The sequence below is a fragment of the Mastomys coucha genome, unplaced genomic scaffold (assembly GCF_008632895.1).
Source record: "Mastomys coucha isolate ucsf_1 unplaced genomic scaffold, UCSF_Mcou_1 pScaffold22, whole genome shotgun sequence".
Lineage (NCBI taxonomy): Eukaryota > Metazoa > Chordata > Mammalia > Rodentia > Muridae > Mastomys > Mastomys coucha.
Genome location: NW_022196905.1, coordinates 69,186,300 through 69,197,219, shown reverse-complemented (window position 1 = coordinate 69,197,219; position 10,920 = coordinate 69,186,300). Strand labels below are relative to the sequence as shown.

General features: G+C 41.9%; 1 protein-coding gene across 2 annotated transcripts in view; it reads left to right on the top strand.

Annotated features, from left to right (window-relative positions):
• Positions 1–2,509: 2,509 nt before the first annotated feature.
• Positions 2,510–10,920, top strand: part of Nmu (neuromedin U) — a 29,427-nt gene continuing 21,016 nt past the window's right edge. For both annotated transcript variants that reach the window (XM_031341638.1, XM_031341639.1), the window contains exons 1-2: positions 2,510–2,752; positions 7,807–7,865. In XM_031341638.1, the coding sequence (XP_031197498.1) occupies positions 2,515–2,752; positions 7,807–7,865 (297 nt within the window). In that variant the 5' untranslated portion in view covers positions 2,510–2,514. The remainder of the gene's footprint in view (positions 2,753–7,806; positions 7,866–10,920) is intronic.

Sequence of the window (10,920 nt, the reverse complement as noted above, 5' to 3'; positions counted from 1 at the left end):
GAGAGAGAGAGAGAGAGAGAGAAAGAGAGAGGGGGGGGATGCACACAACATCTTCCACTTAATCATTTATTCCTGATCTTTGCTCCTAGGAAAATAAGCACCTACATGCCCCTATTCACCCACTTACCTTGTCTTAATATCCACACCTCAGAATGACATGACCTGAAACTCTGTTTCCTTAAACACATCTTCAAAAATATTAACTCATATAAAGATAGTAAGGAAGCCACAAGTAGGGAGGATATGTCTGCTGTGTTTTAACCAATAACGTTTCCACAATGCTTAAAGTCTCCGTGTAAATCAATGAAACCACAAAGTAACCAAGTGAAGGGGTAGGCAAAAGAGATCAGTGGGTGTCCATTGAAGAAGAAACAATGATGGCCAATATACTTTTACAAAGACAACCAGTCTCATTGATGAACTTCAAAGTACATCCACAGTGAAATGTCACATCTACCAGGTTGGCAGAGATTTTTACATGGACTTCATTCTCTGTTGATGGGAATCTTAGTATAACCATTTGAAAGACTATTTACAATACAGTTTAACTAGGTCATCCCCTTTGACTTAGTAATTCCATCCCTAGGTATGCATCTCAGAAAACTCACACATGTGGAGCAGGAACACATTTGAGAACACTCAGAACAGACCAGCTCAAGTCATGCATGAATTTCCTTTGACATTGCTGGCACTGAGGGGGGTGGGGAAGTATGGGGGGGACCCATACCACACTGGCTGCTGGGGCCTGGGATCTCTCAGAGACCTCTGGGAGACATAATCCACTTGCATTAATCCATTTATTACTTTGGGAGTAAATCAAAACGCAAGGAATCTTCAATCAATATGTTCTCATCCATCAACTCCTTAGGTAGGATCTTGGCCTTTCTAATGGTTTCTTGTATAAAATTAACTTAAAAATCGTAACCAATATTCTTTTATCTGATCATCAGGGTTTCGTTCCTACTCCTCTCTGTATTTCCAGTGACAGCCCGTTCTCCCTAGAGAATGAGTAACAGCGGTTGGGTAAGATTTGGAAGTACTTTACCAAAGATTAATTACCTTTAGGGAAAGGTCCTTCTACTAAATGGTGATTCCCTCAAAGGACCTGTCTTGCTTATAGTGGGTCATACACTCCTGCCAGGTGCCAGGAAACCCCGGTGAGGAAGAAACTTATGCCCACGCTCCTTCCCAGGCTAAGTTTGACTAAGTTGTTCACTCTGTATTTTACAGAAGCTTCTCTTCCTTCCTTCCTTCCTTCCTTCCTTCCTTCCTTCCTTTCTTTCTTTCTTTCTTTCTTTCTTCCTTTTTTGTTTTTTAAAGATTTATTTATTTAATTTATGTATGTGAGTACACTGTCTCTGTCTTCAGACACACCAGAGGATGACATCCGATCTCATTACAGATGGTTGTGAGCCGCCATGTGGTTGCTGGGAATTGAACTCAGGACCTTTGGAAGAGCAGCCAGTGCTCTTAGCCGCTGAGCCATCTCTCCAGCCTCCCCCCTTCTTTGCTTCTCTCTGTCTCTCTTTCTTTCTTCCTCTCTCTCTTTCTTTCTTTCTTTTTTCTTCCTTTCCTAAGAATTTTTACACTGCAAATATGTCATGAATATTAAATGAAACTGCACGCGAAAGTCCGCGGCTCCATGACCCCCAAATGCCCCTTTAAGGAACAGCAATGTGCTTCCGTCCTGCCCTTTCCTCCGAGCTTCTAGCCTTTCAAAAAGAGGTTTAAACAAGATCAGTTGCCCTTTTTTTTCTGCAGAAGGAAATTAGAATTGTATTTCTCAGTGTCCTGTTAAGAGGCTGGTTCCTGGAGCGTGGGAATAGCGGAAGTGAGGTTCCAAAGGAAATTAGAGAGAAGAGCATCCTTCAGGCAGAATGGCCACCTGAGCCTTGGGTGCCCCGCAGACAACCCCCACCTTCTAACCTTTGCAACTGCACCCAAGCCCAAGCCCTCCCCTCTCCTCACCACCATTTGACTGGGTCTCCAGGTATGGTTTTGGACTTTGTAAGTGTTTGGGGGTTCAGAGGGCATCATCTTCACGTGCATCACTCTGATGCCCTGGGCATTGTGCATTGACCAGGAGCTGGGAAGGAAAAGAAGGGCGCTTGGACAGCAGGAGGATTCCTGGCTGGAGGAGATACAGGCCTGCAGACATGCACAAATGGGCTGGCTGGGAATACTGTGGTATCCCAGGAGACACAGGGTAGAGTGTGGCCACCTCTGACAACTTAAGCACCCTGATCTCAGGCTCTGGAGGCTGACATCCCCTGCGGCTCCCACCCAAGTCCTTCCACAGGTGGGAGTGGACCGCCGTGGTTTAATTCCATTCTCCAGCTCAGAGCCAACTGCGTGGTGCCCTGAGTCAGACACCCGGCCAGGGAGCGCGTGTCCTGCGGGGGCGGCAGCAGGTCTGGGTGACGACAGGGAGCCAGGGGCGGCGAGGTCACGCGTGGAGACCACGCCAGTCCAGCCCACGTGTGCGCCAGATTTAAAAGTTGGTGGCGCGCGGAAATGGTCACTTTGGTGTCTGAGCTCAGCAAGAGGCGCACGGGGAGCGCTGGGGGACAGCTAGAACACCCGCCCAACACAGGGTACCCGGTCCCCAGTCCAGAGCCGCTTGGAGGGAAGGAGATGTCGCGAGCAGCGGGTCGCCGCCCAGGGCTGTCTGCAGGACAATTGGCCGCTGCAACTGCATCTCCTCTCCTGTCACTGTTGCTGCTGCTCGCCTGCTGTGCGGACGTTTGCAGAGGTAAGATGCCACCCTCCTACCTCACGGGGCCCCTCGGGCTGCTGCTGCACCGGTTTCTCTCTCCTCTACCTTCCTTGCCTCTTCTCTGGGCTTCTAGAATCCACTTTCCACTGAAGCCAGGATCTGGCCCAGAACTGCAGACACAGCAGGCTGGGGAAGCAGCAGGGAGCGCTGCAGACTCCATAGGGCAGGTTTGAAGAAATTAAAACACTTTCCCTTTCATTGCAGTTATTGGGGGGACTGGTGGTTGAAACAAAAGTCTACTGCTCCTCTTACCAAGGCAAGATAAAGTTGTGCTGCCTGCACCTCCTGGGAGGACGGCTGTTGAGTTACAAAGTGAAGGAGAGGTCCAGGCTTACAGGTTTTTAGGATTAGAGAGTTCATCACAGAAAGCTGAAGTGAGCTTATCCGGGTTTCCAGTGATGGGCACTTAAAGCTTGCGAGGCAGGTGAGATCTGATGACAGCAGGGACCTCCTGAATGTGCCTCCCAGGAAATAGGAAACGCAAGACCAGGGAGGGAGGTCTGAAACCCTGGATGAGTGGCAGAGCAAAATGTGTCGCTTGATTCTTTAAAGGACGTTTAGTTACCAGTTTACCTGGGAGAGGGGGGTCTGTCATTCATTCCTGCTTTCTGAGGGTCCTTTAAATTCCAAACACTGCCTTGTTACAAACGTGAATTCTCTCGGTGCTGTCCAGGTCAGTAGGCTGTTCATTTTTTCAGAAATGTTGAGGACTTAAACATCACAGCAGCAGAGCACCGTGGGAGCATATATATATACTTCTATATGTATATATATACATATACATATATATATACACACTTCCATATGTATGTGTGTGTGTGTGTGTGGTATGTGTGTGTGTGTATATATATATATATGCCCTCGATTAGAGCTGGACAGAGAAGAGTGTTCTTTTCCCAGCCCGTCTTTTTTGCCTCCATTTTATTATTTTAATTTTTGTTCCTGAGACATTGAAGAACAGGCTCCCTCATCTGAAAGCCTGTTCAAATGGTACAGTGGCAGGGACAGTATTATGATGGCTCATCTGATAAAGGTGCCTACTACCAAGCATGAAGACCAAAGTTCAAGGCTGGATGTGCTGGAGTACGCCTTTAACCCAGCACTAGGGAGGCAGAGGCAGATGGATCTCTGTGAGTTCCAGGCCAGCCTGGTCTACAAAGTGAGTTCAGGACAGCCAGGACTACACAGAGAAACTGTTTCAAAAAAAAAAAAGAAAAAAGAACTTGAGTTCGATCCCCAGGACCTACAAGTTGTCCTCTGAAATAAAGAAAAACCAAATAGCAACGTGGCAGCTACATGGTAGCCATGACTTATGCAAGCTAAATGAGCCTTTTCTCTTTTAAATATTTTATTAGAAATATTAGAATGATAACTTCATTTACCTTCTTAAGAAAAGAGATAATTATAATTATTAAGGTTCTTTGTTTTCTTTTAAAGAATTCGGGTTTATTTAATATACTGCAAAGAGATCAGAAGCCTGGCAATAGCAGATAAACTTCCTGTAGCCAGATAATCATAGTCTTCATTTGTATGTATTTATTTAAGATATATGGGTGTTTTGTCTGCATGTGTGTCTGTGCATTACATGTGTGCCTGGTGTCAAGGGAGGTCAGAAGAGGGTGTGGCATCCCCTGGGACTAGAGTTACAGCTGGTCGTGAGCTACCATGTGAGTTCTGAGAAGTAAGCCCAGGCTCTTTGGAAGAGTGCACAGTGCTCTTAGCCATGCAGCCAGCCCTGGTAATTATAGCTTTAAATATTGTTTTGTTAGGGGAAAAAGCTATGTTTTTTATGCATGTTGCATGCAAGGGGCTTGTGATGGTTTCTGCAGCTATAGGAAATGACTGTCTTGGAGAACTGGGTGGTCAGCAGGTTCCTAACAAATAGATGAGCCTTTAGTTTTATTTCCAAAAGAGCAAATCCACTAGCTGTCTATCACATCATAAGCAACCTTGATATTATTCAAGCAAAAGGCTCCCTTCACTCTCAGGAAGTCCCCGGACTGCACTTTTCTGTCTTCATTCCCTTTCAGACATGAAAAAAACAAATTTCATTTTTTAAAAAAGAATGTAGTGAGGTGGGGCAGAGGAGGGGGAGATAAATAGCCAGGGTAATCTGCATTAGTCCCCAACTGCCTAAACATTAGGGTAGGGACATGCATGGCCTATATTATACAAGCAAAAGTTGGAGGTGATCTCACAAGAGTGATGAGTACATAGGTATAACTAGATATATCTAAAAATTAAAAAAAAAAAGTCATAAAACCAGAAGAAAACAAATGTCAGAGAAAGTATCATCTTTAACAAATCAAGACAAAACAAAACACCAAAAAGCAAAACACAAGCAGCGTACACGAGGGCAGAGCTAGTGCGATGATAAAGGGAAGCCAGACTTGCTGGGTGGAAACACTTCACTCAGAGAAAGAACATGTTTGAAGAGGGAAATTTCTCATAAAGAGGAACACACTTTGGGTGTCTGCCAGTCACTTGATTATGCCTGCAGCGGTAAGAGATCATGGCCAAGACTGATTTAAAGCATGTCTTTCCTGCTTAGATCTTTCATTCATTGACTGATTGGAAACGTTCAATTAGTAGTAACTGATTCTCAGATGCTAACTCTTCAGGGTTTGGGAGATCGCAGGTGCCATCTTTACAATAATCAGGTCTGTTTCTTACACAGTGTGTAAGTTGAAATACCTCGATGGAGATGAGCAGAAGCTGTCATTTTATTGATCTAGGAGAGAACAGTGGTGGTGTTTGGGGAAATATGGATAGTAGTACAAAGGCTGGTTTCAAGTGCTGTGTAGGGCCTGCATGCAAGGAGACGTGGGCTGAGCACACCTCCCAAAGCATGGACTTTGAGATCTTGTTTCTCAGTGTGTTAACTCTGAGAGATAATGAAACCTTGAGAATCGAGGTTAGTGGGACATTGGTGGGAGACTGGGGACATTGCCCTCAGAAGGGATTAAAGGTGTTCCCTTGGAACTCTGGGTCCTTGGAGAGTGGGTTGTTTAAGATCCAGATAGGCTCCTCCCTGCCCTTCAGCTTTCTCTCTCAATTACACAATTGTTCTAGCTGGTTCTCTATCCACCCCAAGGCCCTCACCAAAGGTTGGAGCTTAGACTTGCAGTTTCCAAAACTGTGAACTATGCAAATCTCCTTTCTTTACAATGTATCCACCAGACACCAGAATACACCAAGTGGCTTAACGAGACCATTGCGCCAATTCTAATAAACAGTCGGAAAAAGGGAGGAAAAAAAAGCCATGTTCCTGGTGTTAGGGTTCAGTCCAATGACAGTGGACTTATATATCAACTATAGCAAACCATTTTGATTTGGGGGTTCATCATATCCCAAGGCTGTGCTTCTGTGTTTTACAGAAGGGCCACAAAAGCACCCCCTTTTTTATTTTGATATTAGTGATTAGAACTGTTAAGCACAGTGGCAATTTCAAAGTGGCTCCTGGACGAGTAGGGTTTGGAGAGAGTCATAGTCCCAGTGGTCTTGGTGAGGAAGTCTGGCCCTAATGCTGGACAGCTGAGTTGGCAACTTCATCTTGTCCTGGGGTGGAGAAGAGCTGGGAACATAACACTGCGTTCTTTAAACAGAAGTGCCAGGTTTGGAGAGATAACTTAGTGGTTAGAGGCATGGGCTGCTCATGCAGAGGACCTGGGTTCTGCTCCCAAGATCCCACATGAGATCTTGCAACTGTCTGTGACTCCAATTCCACTGGCTCTGATGGCCCCTTCAGGCACAAGACATGTGCATAGTGCACCTGTACACATGCAGACACACACTCAAAAAATAAAATGAAGATAAATAAGTTACAGAAATGCCTGTCAAACAGAATCTCAGAATCAGTAAGATCTCCGAGTACTTGGCATGAAGCTTTGGCACCACAGATTAATCCTTCCCCACAAAAAGAAAGAGCTCAGAATGTGACTCATCAGGCAACTGTGGCCTGACATGAAGGGTTGTGGTATGGTGAGCAATTTATCACTGAAGAGTTGTGAAGGAATTTTCCATAAAAGGGGGGCTCTTTAACAGGGGGATCCCATCAGGTTCTGAACTTAACCAACTCTTTATATGATGCTTCTAAGTTGTTTGTAAAACTTACTGTCACAGAAAGGGCTGTCATTGTTAGTGAAAGGTCTTATATGTGTATGGCCCTTGGTTTGAGGCCTAGGGCACACACACATGCACACATGTGATGTGTGCGCACATACACCGGCACACACACACACACACACCCCAGAATTAGGTCAATAGCACAGAAAACATAGTTAATTGTGATTATAATTATAACTTAAATTAAATAATAGGAAAAGCCTGCTAGAAGTTGAGCCAATATTGAGTACAAAGTAGAAGACTTAAGGAAAGTAGAACTCATCAGAATTTATAGCCAGTCAGAGATATTTGGCAATATTCATTGAAGCCAGGCACAGAGGTACACACCTGTAATTATAGTGCTCAAGAAACTGAGGCAGGAGGATTGTGATTTGTGGGCAGCTTGGGAGACAAAGTGACCCTGTCTCTAAAACAAAACAAAAATACATGTTTCTTGCTACCTGTTTAAGTAGCCTTATGCAAACTAGCTTTCTTCTGTTTTCTTCTCATGAGTTAGGAATAATAATAATAAACAACAATAATGTCTCTCTGGGAAGTTTGGCATGAGGATTAAGGACATGATGTATCTGAAGCGCTTATCACAGCTTTACATGTATTATTGGATTGTTTCCTCTTTCAGGCAAATTGAATAAAGCTGCTGTGACGATTCAGATAAGTTTTTATGTAAAGATAAAGGTAATTCATGTTTGAGAGTACTATCTCCACTATGTTATTGGGATGTTCTTAATAAACATGGCTTTTTATATAAGGGCAAATGCTGACATATCTAGTTGAATTAGCTTGGTAGTAATTTATAGCAAAACAAATGACAACCAGAATCTAAAATGGAATTGCCTAGAAATAAATAATTTGAAGAAGAAACATAATATAGTCACATTAATGTAAATTCAAAACTTTATTTTTAGGTGTGCCAATATCACCTCAAAGATTGCAGCCAGAACAAGAACTACAAATGTGGAGTGAGGTAAGTTATTCTTGCAAAAATTAGGGAAAACTTCCATCTTCTTTAGAATTATTATGGTAAAATGAAATGGTATAAGAGAACTTTGGGGGAAACCGATTTTACCAACATTGTGGCATAGTTAACAGTGATTTATTAAAGTAAAAGGTAAAACTTACCTATAATTCCAGCACTTAGGAAGCTGAGGCAGGATTCCTGTAAGCATGATACTAAACTGAGGCACATAATGAGTTTAAGGTCAGCCTGATATACAGATATATAGATTCATACATATATATATATATATATATGGAATATATATTTGGAATATATATATGGAATACATATATATATATATATATATATATATATTCCAAGATCCTATCTCAGAAAACACTAAAAGAGAAAATGAAAGATAAAAGGAAATAAAACTGTAAATGATAAAAAAAATTAGAAAGCAGAAACAAACTTTAAAAATGAGGTAATTATAATAAGTGTAAACATGCTAAAATATACCACTTAAAGACACAGAGTCTCATTTGTATTTGTGGTCTAGCTGTTAATGATCTAGGAATACCTATTAAGACTCACACCTAAGAGATGAAGCTGCACCTTGTGGATGAACGCTTGCTTGCCTAGCATATGTGAGGCCCTAGTTGAATCTCTAGGTACCCCTTCCATCATGCACACACACATAACATGGGTAGTGATTGAGGTATGGAAGGATGGAATTGATATATAAAGCAAATATGAACTGAGAGAAAAGTGGGGTGGTAGTCCTAATAGTTAATAAGATAAAATTCAGAAATGCAAGCTATCAAAACTGACAATCATGTGTGTACATATGAATGATGGACAACATGGTATAGCCCTCATTATTAATATATACCAATGAGTTAGCCTCAAATTCTACCAGTCGGAGAAATGGTAGAAAATCCTGGGGAAAATAAGCATTAAAGAACCAAAACATGTTAGATTAGAAAGTAAGGTTTCATACACTAGAAAAGATCTACTAGATTTTTCCAATTATAATGCAATACAATAAAATAGCAAATTCATGACTTAAGCAACCCATTTGTTTGGGACATAAATACCATTTATGGCAAATAGCCTAAGAACAATCACACAAAAACATTGTAAATCAAAATTTGCAGGCTATAGCTAAGACTTGCAGAGAACATTCTACTTCATTATAAAAGCTCAAAAGTATAAACTGCGTGCAAGGCTCCCTGTGCTCCCTGGGCCTACGTCTATGCACATGCCAGCAGCACTGGAAGAGCACATGAGATTGGGAGGAAAATGTGTTGGGGAGACAGGGGATGGGAGGGGCTGCAGTAGCTTTGATCAATACACACATATGTGTGTGTATACATATACATATATACATATATGTATGTATATATGTGCATGTGTATATATATATGTGTGTGTGTATATATGGATATATGTGTACATATATGAAATTGTTAGTCCTTAAAATGCCCTGAAGTAAAATTTTCTTTTGTGTGTCATCAGTCAAAGCCTACATTCTGTCTTACAGTCAATGTGCTGTAAGTTTCTCTACAAAAGAAAGCTACTTTAAAGTTCACACATCTGCCCTTTACCTAGCTAAGTACCTTCTCTTCTTTTTCTGTCTTCCTAGAAGTTTTGTTAATCTTCCATTTCAAGCCTCATCAAATACTTTAACCAAGTTCATTTGAGATCAGCAACAACCTTTCCCTCCTGTTCTCCTTGATGGTGAAGAACTGCATTAAGTTTCTTGCTGTTGAAACGTTAGAACTGATATGAGTTAAGATTTTTGTGCAGAGTATCAATATATAAGAATCAGTAGCATTTCTTTTCACTAGAAGGAAGTAACGCAGCAATATAGCTTAAAACACAATTGACTTTCTGAATCCATGAGTTAACTGTACATCTGCCGATTCAACCAACAGTGGATTGAAACTATTTAGCAGTGGAAAACTGTATCTTTCCTAAGTCTATAAAGACTCCTTCAGTTGATAGTTCCCAAACAGTATAGTCTAGTGACTATTTTCGTGGTGCTCACATGGCATTAAGCCTTACAGATAGTTTAGAGATGGCCTAAAGGCTACAAGAGAACATGGCTTATACTCAAGTATAAGTATATACTACCTTGCATGAGGAAGTACTTCCTCTTCTTCTTCTTCTTCTTCTTCTTCTTCTTCTTCTTCTTCTTCTTCTTCTTCTTCTTCTTCTTCTTCTTCTTCTTCTTCTTCTTCTTCTTCTTCTTCTTCTTCTTCTTCTTCTTCTTCTTCTTCTTCTTCTTCTTCTCTTCCTCCTCCTCTTCCTCCTCCTCCTTCTTGTCATTATTATTATTATTATTATTATTAATTCATTTATTTTTTACACTCCAGATTTTATCCCCACCCCTGTTCCACCCTCTGACTCCCATACCTCCTTCCCACCCCCTAATAAAAGATGTCCATGTGACTAGATGGAGAGACATCTTTTCTCCTCCTCCTCCTCCTTCTCCTCCTTCTCCTTCTTCCTATTAGCACCTATAGATTTTAATATTCTCAGGGATGCTGGAACTAATCCCTACAGATACTGACAATTGTGTATCATCCACAATGACTATAAAAAACAATAAATAGTATGAATACACTGTATATTAATGAAGGAAAAAGTAAATGCTAATAAAAGATGACCATGTGACTAGATGGAGAGACATCTTTTCTCCTCCTCCTCCTCCTCCTCCTCCTCCTTCTCCTCCTTCTCCTTCTCCTTCTCCTTCTCCTCCTCCTCCTCCTCCTCCTCCTTCTTGTCATCATTATCATTATTATTATTATTATTATTATTATTATTAATTCATTTATTTTTTACACTCCATATTTTATCCATGGAGATAAGGATGTCCCCACCTCCCACCCCCCCCACCCTACCTAACCTCTAAACTCCATGGGGCCTCCAGTTTCTTGAGGGTTAGGTGCATCTTCTCTGATTGAAGACAGACCTGGCAGTCCTCCGCTGTATATGTGTTGGGGGCCTCATATCAGCTGGTGTATGCTACCTGTTTGGTCAATAGAACAATTGTGTATGGGGGGGTGTTGCTTTAGGA